Consider the following 19956-nt stretch of genomic DNA (forward strand, 5'->3'; position numbering starts at 1 on the left):
ATTGTCGGTTAATATATCGGTCTATACACTACACAATTTGTTGTCGCAGGCAATATATCGATAAGAATATATCGATAATATATTGATGAGTGCCGGCAATATATTGAAAAGGTGTCTGCAATATATTGTCAACTCGATTTTCAATATTCCAACAATATGGGGGATTGTTTACAGAACGAAAACTAATTTTTAAGATAGGGGACCTGTTGTTTACTGCGTACATTACGGTCCCCAAATTATATCGTCGAATATTGCTCACCATTGTGTAGTCTAAATAGCCCTTAAGATTACCAAGAAGTTATGTTACTAGTGGTATTTTTCTACATGAATTTCAAAATCCATAACGGCGGATTCAAAATTTTCTTTAGTCACATGGGTTCCTAGGCTCTGCTATTATTTTTTGAGCTTAAAACCCTGCATATCATATACCAATCGATCAGAAATTTTATGCTGATTAAGAAAAAGGTCAGAACCACGGTCTGAAAATTTCGTTAGCAAGAGATACGAAGTACTTACGTTTTCTAAGAAATGTACGTTTTCTAAGAAATGTACGTTTTCTAGAAATGTAGAAAAATAAATTTTCCTGAATTTTATTATTTGAACGATAGGCAAGATCCTCCGAAAATTTCAAGTAAATCAAGTAAGCCAATCAAATGTTACAGCCACGCAAATTTGGAACTAAAAGCAGTCATTTCAAAAAACCAAAATCGAAAGTGCGTCATATCTCCAGGTAACAAATATTTCAGACCATGGTTCTGACATTTTTCTTAATCAGCATAAAATTTGTGATCGATTGGTATATAATATGTCTATGTTTAAAGTTAAAAAAATCTTTTATCAAGCAAGAGGGCTAAAAAGGATTGAAAATCTAAAATCCGCCATTATGGAAATTTGTGCCTGGTCCAAATAACGCCACACACGTTTTCTGACTCTTCAAGGACTATACTTTCATGATCAAAAGAAAAAATGACTATACACCGATGCGCGTACAAGACCTAACTAAGCCCCAAGAGTATAGTGACGATCTTTTAAAATTAGTCGTTTTTTTCTTATAAAAAAACGTTCAGAAACCAAAATTTCATGCTCTTGAAATATTCTTTCATATTCAAGACTTCGTGAGTAAAAATAATGGATCTCCAGGCTATCGCTTACCAGACCCCTTTTTTGAACGTTATCTTTTATCTATGGTACAATATCAAATACAGCAATAAATGCGTTAGCCAATCAGATTGCTCATATTTTTCATATGTTGATGATTTCAAAAAACTACTTTTAATAATTAATTTTTCTTTTAATAATTAATTTTTCTTTCAGCCAAAATCCAACAAGCCTTCCATGTAATATTGTAGAATAACAGAAAGTCATTTAATTAGTTTAATTAAATTAGGTAAATAATTAGTTTGATTAAATTAGTTTAATGAAGCTGGTGTAAAAAGCTCACTCCCATATACAAGTCTTTCATTCTACAATATTACACGGAAGACTTTGTTGGGCTTTGGCTGCAAAAATATTTTATTGGTAGAAAGAGGAATGGGGTGGAGAGACGTGGACGCAAGCGTTTCAAGACTTCTCCTGTCCCTAGGCCTTAAATTTAAAGTTTAATGGTTTAATGGTTCCTACTATAAAGTGAGACTTTTCATGTACACAAATCACGAAATGTTAAACATTCTACTGTTGCCGTTAGAGACATAACATTTACATACTAAAATCCATACAGTGTTTAATACCTTAGTAGTAAAATAAAACTTTAATTCAACCCTTCTTCGTTCAAATAAATACATGTTAGATCATTTATAAGAAAACATTCAGTTAAAGGTCTTGTAGACGAAATTTTTGTTTGAAATCATAAACTATCTTTTAAAAACTGTTTTATTGCCGAATGTTCAACCCTTCTTTACCAAAAAACCCTCAAAAACATAAATCCAAAAGTCTAGTACCTTTCTTGGCTAACTGGTGATTTTATGACACCTAAATCTATGATAATAAATACTTTTAAATGTAAGAAACTTTGATTTAACAACCTTTAAAGAAAGTATGCTTTCAAAAAAAGTATCAAATAGGTTCAACTTATATACTAAATACAAATAACTGCGCCGAAAAAGGCATTATGGATATGTTTTGAAGCTCAATCCAGTTTAGAATTCTTTACTTAACAACCAAGTTTTTCAAGAAAAGAGTATAAAGTACTATTAGTGAAAATCAGGGTCGAATAAGACTGAAAGCTGGAAAAGCTGGAAAAGATTCTTTTCTTTAATTTAGCATTACTGGAGATAACACTTGATTACGAGAAGTAAAACATAAGCATGGGTTTGGATACAAATTACGTCAAATCCTACTTTGGTATTTTGAAAATTATCGAATTTGTAAGTATATTGGATTCTTTCGTAAAATGGGTAACAATTAGCACGGGAAATCTTTCAACAAAACGTTCGTAATTGGGACTCTTCATACCGTTATAAGAAGGGCTAGCCCCTCGCTAACCATATTGCAGAAAAGAGTCAGAGCCAGATTTCTTCTGTATAGCAATAGGCTACCCTGAGTATCAGAGGTTAAGTTTTCAAAGAAAATAGTAAACCTCTGAAGACAAATAATAGAAATTTTATCGCGCATGTGTCAATCTAATCACTGTAGAAAAAATCAAAGATGAAGAGCAAATATTACCATATTAATGTCTAGCAGACTGTATCAGTATGCAGTTTACTATTTACGAATTACCCAGAAACCTCCAAGTGTAATTGAAATGAGTTTATTTCGAAAGAAATCTTTTACATGATAATCCCCAAATGTATAACAGTAATTACTAAACTTTTAATTATGGAAATGTCACTTTAATTGAATCATTGAATCGAAATAGTAGACAGACTTTATGTTATGATTCTCTATCACTGACTCTTTTTACAAAGCATTGATGACTTTTTGTAAGTTGTGTTTTCAACGACGGGAATAAAAATATCGACTATGACGCTCATCCAAGATCTTGGATGGTCGTCATGGTTACTTTTGTCTTGGCTGATTGCGCGATGAATAGAATCTCGATTCGTCGGCACAGCGTAAATATATGATTTTGAGCTGTGCTTTTCACGGTAGCAAATAGGCCTTTTCGTAAATTATTTTGAGTGTAATGACTACCTCGTTTTGAAAGCCATTAACTAGGTGATTAAATCCACTGAGTCTTTTAATGGTTACTTTCATAAATAGAGTTAAACATCTTTTATGAACTCCTCTTGGAATCTAAAGCAATATTTTGCAAACGAGGTAGATTCAATTTTCTATCATGACCACACAGCCATCTTTAAAAATTAAGCCCTGAAATTTCAAAGAAAAAAACCAAAGGCTTAATGCTATATTTCTCGAAGTTCATGTACAAATTCTCTGCAATCGATTTAAATCTCAAAATTCTTTCACATAATCAATATTACAAAACGTTCATTTTCTCTTAATTCTTATTCACTTTCAGTTCTTTCTTCTCATCGCTTGGGCGTGTATGGTGGATTATTACAATGGAAATTTGAGTTATCTTTCAAGCAAGAATAGTTTCTTCGTAGCTATGAATATCATGGCCTGGGTTTTTGTCATCATTTGGTTTTTTGGCTATTTGTTATCGCAATGTCATCTTGTCAACATCTCCAACAAAATGGTTGTGGTAAGTGTCCAGTTTAAAGAAATAATCAGATGGTTTAAGATATTTGGCATGTGGAATCCTGCTTTTGTCCTGAGCAAAACCTCAAAATATTTTTGCCTAAATGTTTCCAAAGTCGAGATAATTAAATTACAAGTTTTTTGACTTTCAGTAATAAACAATAGAATTTCAACGTAAGAACCGTGGTAAGAACCCATTTTCAGAATTTTAGATTGTGATATCTCGACTTTAGAATATAGTTAAAGACAAAAACACTTGGCGATTGTACTCAAAACCACAGAGGGTTCTTCAGCCTAAAAAATCTTAGACCATCTGATTATCCCTTTAAGTTTTACAACCGCAGTCTGTTCTCTAAAGGATCCTGTATTATAACACGCATTTGTAACTTGTCGTTCTTTTAACCATATATCTTTGTGATAAATTTCTTTTCTTTTCCTTTCAGTATGGTATCATACATTTGATTTGGTTCGCTTTATTGCTGATCTCTGGCGCCCTGTGTGCACAGTTGGCTGCCGATACAAGAAAAGCGTGTGATTATTTGAGTCGGTTTAACAAATATTACACTTGTAATATCGCCAAATATGAAGCTGCTGTGGTAAGTATTGACTTCAGCATTTACATAGGAAAACATCTCAAAAATCCGAAAAATCTCCGTTTTGACAAAATATGACACGAAAACGAGGACATTCTATACTTTTGTTTGAGATATATTGGACCATTCCAAATTTCTATACAGGGGTGGACCTCTTCAAGTCAATAAACATTTCTTGGAAATGCGTGGTTACCCCCTGAAAATGTGCAAATTTGTAAATTGCAAAAAAATAAACAGTTGGTTGGAAAAATTTAGTTCGTACCTTAAAGTGACTAGACGATATGAATTCAGTCTTTTCAGAATTTTGACCCCCTGGAAAACTGAAAAAAAACACTCTTTTAGTACCCTGGAAATCCTGCTCAAATTACCCCCTGGAAATGTTCGCCCAACCCCCCTGTATTGATATATAAAATGCACGTTTGCCTAAAAAAAGACAGTTAAGTTCATCATGGGTTTTCTAATTATTTTCAGTTGCCTTAATTTCCAGTGCACAACATTTTTCTGACAACCTAATTTGAAATTTCTCAGTACTAAGATATTTTCATACTCGGTTACAATATATACGGTTTATTCCCTTCTTAGTCAAGTGGTTAGGCGATATAGCCTGTCTGACACTCATTTATTTAGTTAATTGTAAACGTATACACATTCACCTGGGGCTTGGAAGATAAAGAATATTTCTGAGCTATTAAAAGATACTTATTGATAGATATTTATTGACCCTCATTTATTTTCACCAAATTCAGGCATTTGGAATAATTTCATCTGTTGTATTTTTGGTGGATGGTATCTTGCACATTCAACAACGAAATTCTGTAATGGCATCCTCGAGCAGTGGTGGCGTCGTAACCAAGAGAACTGTTGTCACGACAACAACTACAACAAAGAAATAGATAAAAATATTGTATATACCCTTTCTACTTTTCAGTATTTGATATATACAGCATAGTCTACCTTACCTCCAACCTCTAAGATTCGAACATCTTAATGCGAAAAAGTTTTGTGGTCCCTTCACTTAACACTGCTTTATAAGCCAATCTCCATGACTCCAAATTTCCTAAACATTGAAAAATTTGTGTTCCCCCGTACGGATTCGATTTATGGAGACTTTACTGTAACTAATTGTCTAAATGGCAATAGATTTTAACAGATGTTTTTCGTGAGAAATAACTTTGTTTTTCTATGGTATAAATACCCTATCTCACAGCCCCGGCGGAGCATTTTCAAACATCGGGAAAAAGATTTAAGCAAAGATTTTCCAGTGGTTTAGGGCTCCACCAGGTCTGTGACACCGGTGTGTATAGCGTCAATAGAAAAGAGTTACGTGAACGTGAAAGTTTGTTTTTTTTTTTGCGTAATCGTGAGCAATTCTTCTGGGAAACAGAACTTCTATTCTTTCTTTTTTCAAATTCACTAGGCTTTTTATTATATTAACCAACGGATTAGAATAGGTGGATTAACTTCTCTCGTTGCTCCCAAGAGAGATCCATTGTCTTCTCATTGTTACAAGAAAAATCTGTAAATGACTCTGCGCACTCCTCGTTTAGTTTTTTCATTGTTTTTATAAGAACAATTTTCCAATTTATACAGTTTCGAAAACGAATTTGTCCTATGATTCGATCAATTTTGATGATTTTGCAAATATTTTAAATCCTGCACTTAAGTTTTAGCATCAACAAACGCTAGACCAGTTTTAATGTAAATTTTTAATCTTTTGTCAATGGCAATCTTCAGATAAGTGAAAATTAACGTATGGTCTATAACTAAGAAACTATCGATGGGTCACGAATGGGTTGCATACTGGTGAAAGAAGACTGTATTTAGAATTAGGAAAATAAATTTCAAATTATTTGGCTAATTTCTGCATTGGATAGAAAGGGCTAAAAAAGTGCATTTTCTTATTTAAAATGTACCACGTGATACGTAATGACCAATGAAAAATGTTGAAAGTAATGATTTTTTACAACTTTTTTACAACTTATCAAGTTTTAATTGCTAGCAAACTCGTAAAAAAGTTTGATAACCTAACGAGGAGTGTTTTCTATGAGTTCTTAATCCACCTATTCTAATCCGTTGTATTAACATATATGTTCTGATAATTATGCGTTTATGTAGCAGATATAATGTAAATAGATCATAACATGGGTGTATCGTGGTGTAAGTGTGAAGAATACCTCCTTAAAATTATTTGATGTTCAATATGCAGATGTCAACACTTTTGATAAATGTATTTTTTTGGGAACATTATGCACTACTCGGGTAAATTAATGCTTGTCCAAATTTTCGTTAATTCTTCGGACCCATCATCACCCCTCCTAGCATAATAAATTATACCTTAAAAGAAGCGCATTACGATGTAGAACATGAGAATCGCTGTTACTTAAATTTAGGTTTTGCCAATTTTGCGAAAAACCGCAAAAACCAAAAAATGCTGACGTCAGCAAAACTTGTTTTTTAAATAACTCCAGTTTGGCTAATGGTATGAACATGAAATTTGGACCAAAGTTGCATATCAGTAATAAAAACATTTTTGCATTATCATTTTTTTCAAATTTTGCTGACGTCAGCAGAAATCAGCAAAATACGAAAATTTGCAATAAAGTGCTGACGTCAGCAAAATTTGAAAAAAATGATAATGCAAAAATGTTTTTATTACTGATATGCAACTTTGGTCCAAATTTCATGTTCATACCATTAGCCAAACTGGAGTTATTTAAAAAACAAGTTCTACATCGTAATGCGCTTCTTTTAAGGTATAATTTATTATGCTAGGAGGGGTGATGATGGGTCCGAAGAATTAACGAAAATTTGGACAAGCATTAATTTACCCGAGTATCCCAGTTCTTTTTCATATTTGTATATTGTAAGTTGTTAAAAAGTTTATTATATTCTTAGAAGGCAGCAGTTGACAAAAATTTACTGTTTATAATAATTTTCGTTAGCTTTGTTCTGTTAGGAAAGACATGTGTCAAAGAATGTGTGTTTTGTTATTTAGTCTTATTTTTATGTAGAAATATATCTAAAATTTATCCGTGATTTTCTGAATTTCCATCTTTTTGGTAAACAAAATAAACCCATCGCTCGACGTTCCCACCAGTCAATTACTGTTTTTCGCTGAAAAGGTGACCCCTAAGAAGACAAAATTGCTAAAAAAGTGATCCTTAGAAAGATCTTTTCACAAAAGTTTTGTCGATTTTCAAAAAAATTCTCCAAGACTTTAAAAAAATCTTCTCTACTTTCTTGACTTTTCACTCTCCTTTGTCTAGACTTTGTGAAAAACACTGATCCTTAGGCTAATCTAAGATTTTCAGAATTTTGTAAACCTTAGTTGACTTTGAAAGGTGAAAACCCGACCCTTGAGTCCTTAAGACACGCACATACCCAGCACCAATTTTTGCCTAAGTACCAAGGTCTTTTATATCTAGGGTTTTTTGTAAACAACAGCTATACTGTAATCGCCAAGGGCCGGATTTTAGGGTCTAAAATCGATGCAAAAACTGAAAAACCCTAGCCGGGACGAGCCGGGACACTTTTCTTAAAACTTAACCTTCTAGGGAGTTTTTTTGTAACCCCTAAATGGAACTCAAATTAAATATTGTGATATTAGGAGGGACTTTGAAGATCTAGGCATCCCCTTCGGGGCCAAGGGCTAATTTAGATTAGAACAACTCTAAAAATCAAGAACAGACAGCATTTAATCACATTCTGCGATTTCCTCGCAAAAGATAGTTATTCTATGGCCTCAGAACAGATATTAAAGAGCCCTTGTGTTGATACTTTCCAGCTGTCTACTGTGAATGCAGGGGTACTTAGGCAGGGGTTCTTCAGAAGTCCGGCACTTTCTAGTCAGACGCTAAAATACCGACAAAAACACCCCTTTCTCACAGAGCCACTGGGAACCCTTCCCGCTGAAAAAATTGCAAAAATATCCCGAGTGGAAAATTATACTCTAATTTTTGTCCCCGCTGAAAATAATCAGATAAGCAAATTCTCGCTACTGTAAAATATTTTGCTATTTTTTCCATCCCAACTGAGTTTTCTGATTCGAAAATGATATGAAACTCAAATACGCCGCCATAAAAACATGGGAATATCCAATCCCCATCGATTTTTAGCCCGTTAATGTTTACCTCCACTTGGCTGGAAAATATCTCACCGGTTAAGTGAGAAGGGGGTGTACAATGTAATCAAAGGTTGCGCCAGTTTTCCGAAATAGATTTTGTCCGACAACGAGTGTCCGTCTGATGTTTTACTATACTAGTGAGACGCACCTCTCTTATAGGCAAAATTGGTGCCAGGTATGTGCGAGCCATAAGGGTTCCTTCTCCCCACCCTTGAACGAAGTCTCTCAGTACAAAATCTATTAAAAAACAAATCGAATCTCTGAAAGGGATGAAAATTTAGTGAAAATCGACAAAAATTTTGACTTGAGAAAAAGTCTGCCTAAAAGGGCCCCAAAAACGTCAATCCTCTCTTTAAGGGTCGATTATTTTTGGCATGGACATACACGTCACACATCGCAAACCTAAAGCAATGAGCTGCCAACCAACGCCGCCCACCGTTGAGAGCCGCCACACCCTAGTCAGCCTTGCACCACCCCGTGAACGCCCCCTCACGCCACGGTAGATTTTTTGCTTTCCCTCACAACCGTGTTTCTTTTTGACGAAGAAAAAAGAAGTCATTCCATTGTTTCGAAACAGTTTCGAATCTTGACATTCGAACGTTTTAAAAAAGATTTCGAATGTTTATGTTTTTTCAGTTTTCATTGTCGACTAAAAATAGTGTAAAAAAGAATGAATGAACGATGGAGTTGGGAGACTGTTTGGTTTATTTGTTTGCTTGGCTTTGCTTTTTGTGTGTTCATTTTTTATTTAGAAATGAAAACATTAAAGTTTTGCAATCTAGATTTTCTTACTTTGTTCATAGTTTGGCATACCAGCAGAGTTTTGAAAGAAGGTGGGATAAAGGCTGTAAAAGGGATGTTGTGATATTGATTCACCATGATACATTAGATTTCCCCCGTTTTTCAACTCAATAACGGGAGCTACATACCTTCCTCAAATAGTATATAGGTCATAGAAGTGTAGGAAACGGTTTGTCAATTTACTTAAGGACTGCATATCCTTGCTTGGCCATTTGACTATTGACTATTGACAAGCCAGGACAAGCGATCGTTTCGAAGAAAGTTATCTTTTGAATTCACTTGTTAAAAGGTGGCTTCCAAGCAGTTCTAAGACGAGTATATATGCTTTAAGATGGGACTCTCAGCTGCCTAATGTCTGATGGCCTCTGATGGGATACAAATTCAAATAAAAGAAGAGTGAGATGCAAAAAGTTTTAAACCTTGAAACATTCCTGCTGTGTGGCCATGCATGTTGGTCTTCTGCTGATGAAACTTCAAAAAGCTTCAATTAACTTGTCACTTTAATGGTGCTGCTTTTAATTTGCATGTTGTAACCATGAAATTGAAAACCAACAGTTTTAAGGCGAAAAATCATGATTTTGGTAGGTTTTTTCAAGGCGTTTTTCAAGAAGTTTTTGGGAGTTCTTTTCAAATAAGGACTGTATCAAACTTGTTCAAACTGATAAAATAAGTACTGCACCAATTTTGCAACAATTTGTTACTGTAACTTTTGTTGATGAAAAGTTATGAGCGTTTTTCCTTATTTTCCAAAATAGGTAAAAAGGAAAATTCCGCAAATTCCAGCAAATTCTGCATATTAAAATTCATCCGAAATAAAAACTCTTATAGATTTTGATTTAGGAAAGTTGGAAATTTGTTTTACAGTTAAGAGAGGCAAAGACTGTCTCAATAATCTGCATGCAGCGGTGGCTATAGAAATAAATTTGTCAAAAACTTTTTCACAATAGAAAGTCTTCAGCACTGTGAAAAAAATCATACAAAGTCAGCAAGGAAAAAAGAAAGAAGTTTTTGGCTGTATTTTTTGAATGAATATTTTTTCACAGTGATAGATCTCTAACCCTATTCATACTTGGCTTTTAGGGGCGGTTCAAAGCTATAAGGGGGCTTTTCCTGTACCGATCCTTAACTTTTTGTGTAGGAATAACCAGGCTTTTTAGATGATGTTTTCAAATATTAACAAAATAGGGAGAAATAAATATTTAAAAAGCGGGGGGAGGGCGTTGTTTATTTGGCACCTGAGAGTACTTGTGGCAGTTGCTCAGACACGATAACTAAACAAAATGGCACCCTCAGAATTGAAAAGTTTGGATTTGATCAAAATATGTTTTGGTGTACTCAAATGTCTAGAGTTGGTAAGAAAATTCAAATCTATTCTTCTACTTCTGTACTCGAGCCCCAAATTATATTCGAGTATATATCTTATTACCTTATCGGCCCTATTTACGCCGGCCCTAATTTAACACCGGCTCTTATTCCGCCACAGCCTAATTTGGGGCTTACGCCAATTAGGATCGTAAATAACGCTTGTAAATTCAAGCTTCAAAACTTTAAGAGCCATTTTTTTTAAAAATCTTCAAATTCTTCAAGGTGTGATTTGATTCATTGATGTCTCAGATTTTGCTAAAATTTTGCTCAAATGATCCCTTTGATGAGAAAAGAAGATCCTGAAAATTTCAGCTTCATATCTCAAGCGGTTCTCAAGATATGGGGTTTTGAAAATTTGCCTTTTGAGCAATTTCCGCCCCCAAGTTTTTGAAAATCTGTAAGGTGCAAAATCCAATAATAAATAATTTCTCATCTAGTTGGTTTCAGGGACTGATTTTTTTCAGATTTTGTTCAACTTTTTATGTAGATTAAGAGAAATAAAAATTTGGGTCCAGAAAATTTCTAAAAACATTTTTAGGACCCCCAGCAGAGTGCTCCGAAAACCCGAAAATTTGAGTTTAAGGCCAGAAAAATGTCTTCATTGTGCACTGGTGAGGAGTGTAAAAACCTCACAACTAAATGAAAATGAAACTTTGGGTGGAATAATTTTCAGAAAACCAGTTTTTAGGTTTTCTTCTGCCATATTGGAATTCACAATGGCGGTCAAAGTTGCGATTTCACAGAAAATTCGCAAAGATCAGCTAATTTCAAAGGGGCATATATTTTGATGCCAACACCAGAATTTCCTGAAATTCTCAGGAAAGACTCTCCATTGGGTCGAGTTACTCCCTGAAAAAATCTCCATTTTTCCAATTTCAGCAAAATCTGAGAAATCAATGAATCACACCCTGAAGACTCATAGAAAAAATGACTCTTAAAAAGTATTAACTAAAATTTACATTAAAATGTCATCTTTCAGTATTAAACCTGTTGAAAATTCTATTGAAAATCATTGATTTTCGTGAAGTTTTGGATAATAGAGTAAAAAAATGGATAATTTTCATCCTTTAATTATGCCTAAAATCCTTTAAATTGAGAAAAAATGGTCAAAACCAACGCCGCTTTTAGGTAAAAATTGCAAAATTTTGGCCCTTTTTACGCCGGTCCTTCTAACACCGGCTCTTATTACGCACGAGCCAAGGGGCACTCGATTTCGAAACAACGGTATGTGCCGCGCAAAATCTGCTTTTCAAAATCTTACCCTACAGTGCAGTTCAATATGGCTGAAAAGGTACTCTTTCAGTGCATTTTCTCTTGGTTTACCCTGTAACTGTAATTATCAGACAATAGAAACTTTTTCAAACAAACGAGAAGTAAAGACCTTTATTTTGAATTTGTTTTAAAATTCGACCCTTGCAGTGCAATCTCACAGAAACACACCCTTACAGTGCATTTTGTGATGCTGAAAAACCCCACCCTTAAGCGCGGCATATGACGTAGGCCAGATCATATGAGTGCCCCCACTGGGACCCAAGAATAACGCCAATAAGGACCAGCGTAAAAAGGGCCGATAAGGTAAGTAAAAATTGAAATATTGACAATACGTTTTTTTATCAAGAGTTTTATAAAAGACTCTGAGTTTCAATATTCGACTTTCAACTTTTAGCATTTGAGGATCTGAAAGCTCATAATTCCAATAAGACTGAAAAGCCATTCTGCCCTGCCCAGGATGAGAAACTATAATGAAAGAAAAGTTAGTGAATAATTGGCATGTGTTTCTAAACTCATTGCAAACCATCGTTTCTCATTATTTTTGCAGGTTTCGTTGGGTATTGCTTGGGCATGCATATTCACTTATTTCGATAGCATGATAACCTACATGGATCCTCGGAACATTTTCTTTTTCGCAATACACGTTTTTGCTTCGTTTTTTGTGATCATATGGTTTTTGGCGTACCTCATATGGAAATGTTATAGAATCACCCCTCCAAGGCGTATGGTTTCAGTGAGTAATACTTCCAATAGTCATCATGAATTAGATAATATCCGGAGTGCGGTACTTAGACAAAAAAAGGTGCCGGGTATATGGTAATGATCGTTTTTCCTTGCCGAGTCCCTCTAAGGTTTGCAAAAACAACAAAAAGTTAAAATACTTTTTATGACTTGAAGGACAGAAATTTGATGGAAAGAAAAGATTTTTTTGTTCGTTTATGTCTGAAATTGACTTCACATGCAAAACCTAACCTGTGAAAAGTTGATGATTTTCAAAGCTTATTTCAATCTTTTTTTCAGTATGGAGTGGTTCACTTGCTTCTGTATGTTTTACTTTTGCTTGCTTCCATTTTGCTTCTCCTCAACCAAACCGAATCGATTGGACATTGCAACGATATTCCGAACCATGAATGTCCCTCCGAAGTATTGGAATGTGCTATGGTACACGTTTTTTCTTTTTTTTAAGAAACTAGTTTTACCAAGCAGCCTCAATGTTTCTTAAGAAATCGGCATTTTGAGCTTTAAATGTTTCTTATATGTTTCTAAACTGTTTGACATAATTAGCCTCATGGAAGGCTGGATTGGAAGGTTCTTAAGAAAAACCGAATTAATTTCTTATTCTCAGCCTCAGCATGTTTCTTAGATGTTTCTTAGATGTTTCTTAGTTTTTAAGCATTCTGAGCCTCGTGTTTCTTAAAAGTGTGTTTCTTAAAAAAAAAGCGTGTATAACATAACGTGACTTTATAAGTGTTAAGAGAGGATTTTCAATATCCCTAATTTGGATTTTTTTCATGAATGTTCGTGTTGGAAAATTAGCGAGGAGTAGTCTGATTGAAACTAGATGGCGACCATTTTACACCTAGCAAGCAAAGCTGGAGAGTTGCGAAAATAAGACCGCATTTTCCTCGTAAAACTGCGTATCGCTGCAAATAAATTGGGACCCCTAACATTGTAGCACATCACCTTGTATTGAAAATAGAAATATCAAATTACGGAGGTTTAAATCACTTGTTAAGGGTTTTTGTTTATCTATTTTTTCAAATGATACCTTGAGAGTTTTAACTGTGTGTGTAAGAAAATTATCACCAATGGATATGCTATCAGGCAAGGAACTTACTTTTTTTAACGCGATTTTTCCATTTTACTCAGGCATTCGGGATAGTTTCATCTGTCATCTTCTTGGTAGATGGTATCTTGCATATTCAACAAAGAAATAAAGGTCTTGGAAAACCACCAAAGGTTACGGCACACGAGGATGGACCTACAGAACGAACAGCAATGTTGGCAAGCCCGGCAGCAGATACAACACCCAACAAACCAAACACTGGACCTCCCAAGAAACTAGACACTGGACCTCCCAACAAACCAGACACTGGACCTCCCAAGCAACCCTCCAAACAATAATAATATAATTTAAAAGTCTATGAAAAAACAAACTTTATTAAGAATATAAGTCTCCTTTGATGGCCAAGACGAGTTAAGAACCTTTAAACGCTTTTCGATCTCTGATTTCTTTAGAAATCAAAAATACCCAAAAAAGTGAAAATAAATGAAACAGTTTCAACTTTGTTGCTTTAGTTACGTGGAAATAACGTAACTTAAGGCGTCTCCACTTGCGCGCGCTTTGATCGCACTTTTTCGAACAAAGCTTCCACGCTATTGGTCAAAAGAAAACTGAAACAACTCCATAATTTTGTTTGCAATTCAACATAACTCCATTTTTTTTTAAAACAATAGATGTAAACAAAGAAAATAAAATAGAGAAAAGAAAACAAAGAGAAATGAAGCTGGAACTGGATTATGTGAAGTCATATTTTGGCATCATCAAGATCGCTGAATTTGTAAGTCATACAATATTTTATAAGACGATATAGTAGTTTTCGACCACAGTTAAATGGTTATCTACCCGAGGGTATGGGATGAGCGTCACTCTTTTTCCCTGGATCGCCCCTCCCTTGATCCTTTAATTACCTTAAGCATCAAGCAAAGAGGAATCAAGTACTATTTTGGTACGAAGTCTTTGGTATGACCCGGCCATGGATTGAACACACAACCTTGAAAACCATATCCGAATGCTCTACCTTTGCAGCTATTGTCGTAGTAGATCAAAGAAATGCGCTTTGTCAAATAAAACACCAAAATTTTAACCTTTCTATTTTTTTCATAAAACCTAGAATGTTTTGAAAATAAGGAAAAAATATTTGTATTTTATAGGTTAGGTGAAATAGTAGCTGAACTTTTTAGGCAGCCAGTATCAAGGGCACAGGATGTGCACGCATTTTGCACAGTCAGGCAACTATTTTTTGCACGTTAACTAGATGAAATTCGTAGGGAGACCTTGAAAATTGTCCAGCATTTTACCAGTAATGTGGAAATGTCACGATACTTATGTGATAATTAAATATACGACTTTATTTTTCAGTCTTCACTTGGTATTAGCTGGATATGTATGACGACTTATTTTGACAGTACGTTCAGTCAGATGGGAGGCAAAAATGTCTTCTTCATTGCAACTAGTATGGCATCTTGGATTATTGTTCTTCTTTGGTTCATCACCTTTTTAACAAGTCAATGCTATCGAACGCCATCACCCACAAAAATGCTCATTGTAAGTATGTGGTCTGGGTGGACCGGGGCCGGGGAAGGACAGGCAAAACGAGGTACTAGTAGGAGATGTAACAAGACAGGGTTCTTTAGAATTTAGTTGTAAACTGCTGATTGAAGGTCAAAAACCTCTAAACGAAAAATTTTATTTTGACCCATATCGAGTTTTGGTACCATTAGGTTAACACTTTTTCTAAAAACTCCGATCAGACAGTAGTGGGGTCGTTTAGCATAATTTACAGGAAAAAAATAATATCTAGCTAGCTGAAACTTTCTTCAGGCCTTCTCTACAGGATGGTTATGCCTCAGGAAAAAATCCCCTAAAATCCCACTGGTGGAACATACCTTTTTTGGGCAATTTCTGTTTTCCCCAGGCAAAACCCTAAAGGCGAGATTTTTTAAAAGTTTCAAACTCATTTTCAGACAATATCATGTATGCCATTCGAAGGCTCTCAAAAAACTATATAGAAGACTTTTAAACGGTTATATCCGATTTCCTTACCTAGTTAATCACGTTTGTTACAGATTGGTATCTTACACTTGGCTTTCTTCAATTTGCATTTAATATCTGGAGCCTTGGTCATTGATAGTAAAACAAATTCAGAGATGTCATGCAGAACCATCGCATATCACGAATGTACGATACAGAAATACAACTGTGCAGCAGTGAGTAAACGTTTCATACCACAGTTTTAAAAAGCCCAAAGGGCTAGATAGAAAACTTTGGCTGAAAAGTATGCTGTGGCTAGGTAGGAAATCCTACCTAGGTCACGTGACATTACAATATAATTTCAGCGCTTGACCAATCAGAAGCTTCGCGGATTTTCGAAATCAATAGCAACAATATTGTCTGCCATATTCACTTTATTTTGCTTAGAAAAGCTTTAATCACTCCATCTAGTCCTTCGTGCTTTACAGAAATTTGTGTCTCTTACTTGTTACTACACTCTTTTTTATAAGAACCAGTAAATTCTTTATTAAGTCTCAACACTGCCCTGTCTCACAGCCCCGGTGGCACTCTTTCTCATCGGGGATAGAAACTCCTATTGAAATCCCAATGGGAATAGAAATTTTCATTGTTCCAAGGTTGAAAAATTCAGTGGGGATGGTTTTGAAGTGCAATTTCTAAGCACTGTCTGAATTTCGAATGGGGATATAAGATGAAAGTCAATTTCCCAGTGGGGTTTAAATTCTAGGGTAATTTCACACTGGGGACGAAATATTTTCTAAATTTTCCAGTGGGGCTGGGGTCCCAGCGGGTTTGTGACACAGGGGTGTCTCAACTGTTCTTAACTGTTTGTTACTTTGAGGTTCATTGTTTTAAATTGTTCTTATTTTAGGATAAAATTTGGAAAAAAATTAGGATATAATCACTTGATATTCTTAATATTTTTGCAATTCCATGATCGTTAAATTTTTCTTATTTCTTGACGTTTTGGAGCCTCACCAGGCCTCACTGGTCTTAGAAATTGTTTTAATGGGTCCGAATTTTTTGTAAACATCATAAAATGTTTTTTAAATAAATTGCCATTTTAAAAAAAGAAAATCTTTCACAAAAATCGAAATTTGACACCCTCAACAGTTTAGGGATTGAAATTAAGAGTATTAAAGTATGGACGGCTATGGACGGCAAAATCATCGTCAAAACTCCGACTAATATTTCTAAATTTTGACTTAAAAGTGTCTAATAATTTTAGAGAGTGTCACATTCTAATTTTGATATTCTTATGACACAGGCTCTCAACTTTGGCAACCTATTTTTTCAAGTCATAAAAAAATCATTGGAGTGACAAAAGGGATTCAAAAGTATACACGCAGTTGAAATTTTGCATTTTAGAGTTAAAAATGTTGATAAAATATATTGCAAACTTGTGAAAAAATTCGAAAATAATTTTTTTGTGCATTACTGTAGGAGTAATGTTCAAGCTCTATCAATCCTTTTACCTAAATAATTCAAAGAAATAAAATTATGACGGAATATTGTCAGATTTTTCATACCAATTTTGAAATACAGGCGGTTACGAAGCTCGCTTCAAAGAGACAATAAAAGATAGACGTCCAGTCGTTTATATGTCTATGCTTTATAACTCAAATGGTTCCTTCATTACCCTGAGTATCAGAGTGAAGACCAATAATAGAAATTTGATCGCGCATGTGTCGATCTAATCACTGCTAGAAATAATCAAAGATGAAGAGCAAATATTATCATATTAATGTCTAGCAGACTGTATCAGTATGCAGTTTACTATTTACGAATTCCCCAGAAACCTCCAAGTGTAGTTGAAATGAGTTTCTTTCAAAAGAAATCTTTTACATTATTCCCAAGTGTCTAACAGTAATTACTAAACTTTTGATTATGGAAATGTCACTTTAATTGAATCGAAATAATAGACAGACTTTATGTTATGATTCTCTATCACTGACTCTTTTTAAAAAGCGTTGATTACATTTTTGAGTTGTGTTTTCAACGACGGGAATAAAAATATCAACTTTGAAGTTCATCCAAAATCTTGGATGGTCGTCATGGTTAATTTTCTCTGCGTTGATTGCGCGCTGAATAGAATCTGGATTAGTCGGCAAAGCGTCGATATATGATTTCGATCTGTGCTTTTTACGGTATTCCTTCATTTGAACAAGTGTTATGGTCCCCTCTGTTAAAAATGCCTTGTAAACATTACTCCATAACTCGAAAATTCTTTTAAAATTTAAACTTTCAAATCTGTGTTCCCTGTGCGGATTCGAGTTATGGAGACTCCAATGTATTTTGAAATTGGTTTATAACAATTTTTCCACTGTTCACCATAGGCCTTTGGTATCATCTCATCAATTTTGTTCTTGATCGATGGAGCGCTCCACATTGTACAACGTAAGAGATTGTTCCCAGCATCTATGTCAGTAGAAGAACCAGCATCCATGACAGAGGAGGTAGTACTAAAAATAACAACACAGTCTAAGTCATCAACGGAAAAAGCTACGGAGTCCACAACAGAAGAGGCCACTGATTCAACAAAAGAAGCTACTGAGTCAACAAAAGAGACTACAGGTTCAACACAGAAGCTACTGAGTCGACAACAGAGGCTACGAAGTCCACAACAAAAGAGGCTTCGGATTCAACAGAAGAGGCTTCTAAGCCAACAACAGAGGCTTCTGAGCCAGCAACAGAGGCTTCTGAGCCAGCAACAGAGGCTTCTGAGCCAACAACAGAGGCTGCTGAGCCAACAATAGAGGCTTCTGAGCCAACAACAGAGGCTTCTGAGCCAACAACAGAGGCTTCTGAGCCAACAATAGGTTGAAGATTGAAGGGAGATGAAACAGGATTAAACTTAAGCAATAAACGAGAAAGCCAATCCCTTCCAAAAATTTACACCATGAACAAAAGCTTGTACTTGTAGGGCCTTTTAAATCGTCAGCTTAGGGGGGCTTAGGGCCTTACGTCAGAATTAGTTCTATGCCATGCCATTACTGTTGGATTCCAGATTTTGAAAGAAATGCCACCATAGTTTTTCATTTAGCGAAAAAAAAAGTAACTAATCCTCCAGAATCCTCTAATTGTCTTATTAAATAATTTCCAGAAATGATTTGAGAACGGGACCAGGATTGTTCATGGGTATATCATTTTTAGTGTATTTATTGATATCATATTTGTCCATTGTTATTTTCACAGTTTATTTATTGAAATATTTATGACAAATTATCAAATTCTATCAATGTGTCAATAAATCAAATATAAAAAATCTCGAGTAAGTCTGCGTTCGATTAACCAGGAATCTAGTGTAATGTAATTGACAAATTTGATTGTTCGTTCAACGGTCTTTTTTAATGAAATTTGACACACATAGACCCTTTGCCACTTTTCTAGCGGAAGAAGACCAGGACATTGGGTAGTTGGAAAATAAGCTTCGGAAAGTTAAGCAGTTTCGCGAGTAAACAAAAGAAGTTGAAATTGAATGATGACAGAAAATCATTTTTTAGCGTCTTTCTCGAAGACTGATGCACAGATTGTAGCACAGAATCAAAGATGGAGAGAACATAACCTCATGGGCCCCGTCAAAGAGGGGGGGGTCGGGGGTCCATGCCCCTCCACCCACTTTTTGGTAGACCATGTCATAACGTTTTTAAGAGTTACTATTTTAAGCCGGTTTGAGACCAAATCAAACCACGCACAAAAACTATAATTCTCCCCAAATAGATATCGTTTTAAGGTGTTTTGAGGGTGCAAAAAGTGACAAAAATTTTCTTCGCGACATTTTTTTCCAAAATGGCTCACTCAAAATGGCTCGCCGGGGCCCATGAACCTGGTACTAAGCCGGGGGGGGGGCTTAAGGTAAAGATCTACTGTGCGTGCGACCCTTAATGGACCTTTTTCCAAGCTTCCGAAAGTGCACTGTATGTAAGGGTTTTTGAATTGAGTGAACCGGGTATTTAGCTTGTTTTTACATTTATTGTAAGACCTATAAGAATATTAAACATTTCCCTATAAATACTATACTATAAGTGCAATCGGTCAATAAAATTCAATACACGTTTTTTATAAAAACCAACTACAAAGATCATAAAGGTTCGATAGCCAAAATATTAAGGTCAAGTTAAACAACATTTTAAGGCTTTGCGGACCCTGATACACCTATTTTCTTTGAAAAATGAACATAAATACTCACAAAATGATGAAAATAAGAACATCTTAAGAACATTTTAGGTAAAACAATTCAGACAGTTAAGAAGATCCGAAGGCTTCAAATATCTTGGATATTCTTATAAAAAAACATGTACTAAATACTTCTTAAATACTAATTGATTTATTAATATGTCAATAGCACCTTGCTAATTGACAAATTACCT

At 35.0% G+C, this 19956-nt stretch overlaps 2 protein-coding genes and 1 long non-coding RNA gene across 3 annotated transcripts; all 3 read left to right on the top strand.

The window, feature by feature from the left end:
* The first annotated feature begins 2063 nt into the window (after nucleotides 1-2063).
* On the top strand, nucleotides 2064-5401 carry LOC136824869 (uncharacterized). Its single transcript, XM_067080853.1, has 4 exons — nucleotides 2064-2363; nucleotides 3458-3643; nucleotides 4083-4235; nucleotides 4979-5401. The coding sequence occupies exons 1-4, from the start codon at nucleotides 2304-2306 to the stop codon at nucleotides 5123-5125; spliced, it is 546 nt and encodes a 181-aa protein (XP_066936954.1). The 5' UTR covers nucleotides 2064-2303; the 3' UTR covers nucleotides 5126-5401.
* Nucleotides 5402-10314: 4913 nt separating this feature from the next.
* On the top strand, nucleotides 10315-13972 carry LOC136824870 (uncharacterized). The gene is made up of 4 exons (XM_067080854.1): nucleotides 10315-10508; nucleotides 12341-12526; nucleotides 12814-12954; nucleotides 13663-13972. The coding sequence occupies exons 1-4, from the start codon at nucleotides 10437-10439 to the stop codon at nucleotides 13915-13917; spliced, it is 654 nt and encodes a 217-aa protein (XP_066936955.1). The 5' UTR covers nucleotides 10315-10436; the 3' UTR covers nucleotides 13918-13972.
* A 282-nt stretch (nucleotides 13973-14254) lies between these two features.
* LOC136824871 (uncharacterized) lies at nucleotides 14255-15803 on the top strand. Its single transcript, XR_010849180.1, has 3 exons — nucleotides 14255-14354; nucleotides 14936-15121; nucleotides 15643-15803. It is a non-coding gene; the product is annotated as an uncharacterized lncRNA (long non-coding RNA).
* Nucleotides 15804-19956: the final 4153 nt, after the last annotated feature.

Source organism: Clytia hemisphaerica, unplaced genomic scaffold, assembly GCF_902728285.1.
Source record: "Clytia hemisphaerica strain Z4C2 unplaced genomic scaffold, Clytia hemisphaerica genome assembly, whole genome shotgun sequence".
NCBI lineage: Eukaryota > Metazoa > Cnidaria > Hydrozoa > Leptothecata > Clytiidae > Clytia > Clytia hemisphaerica.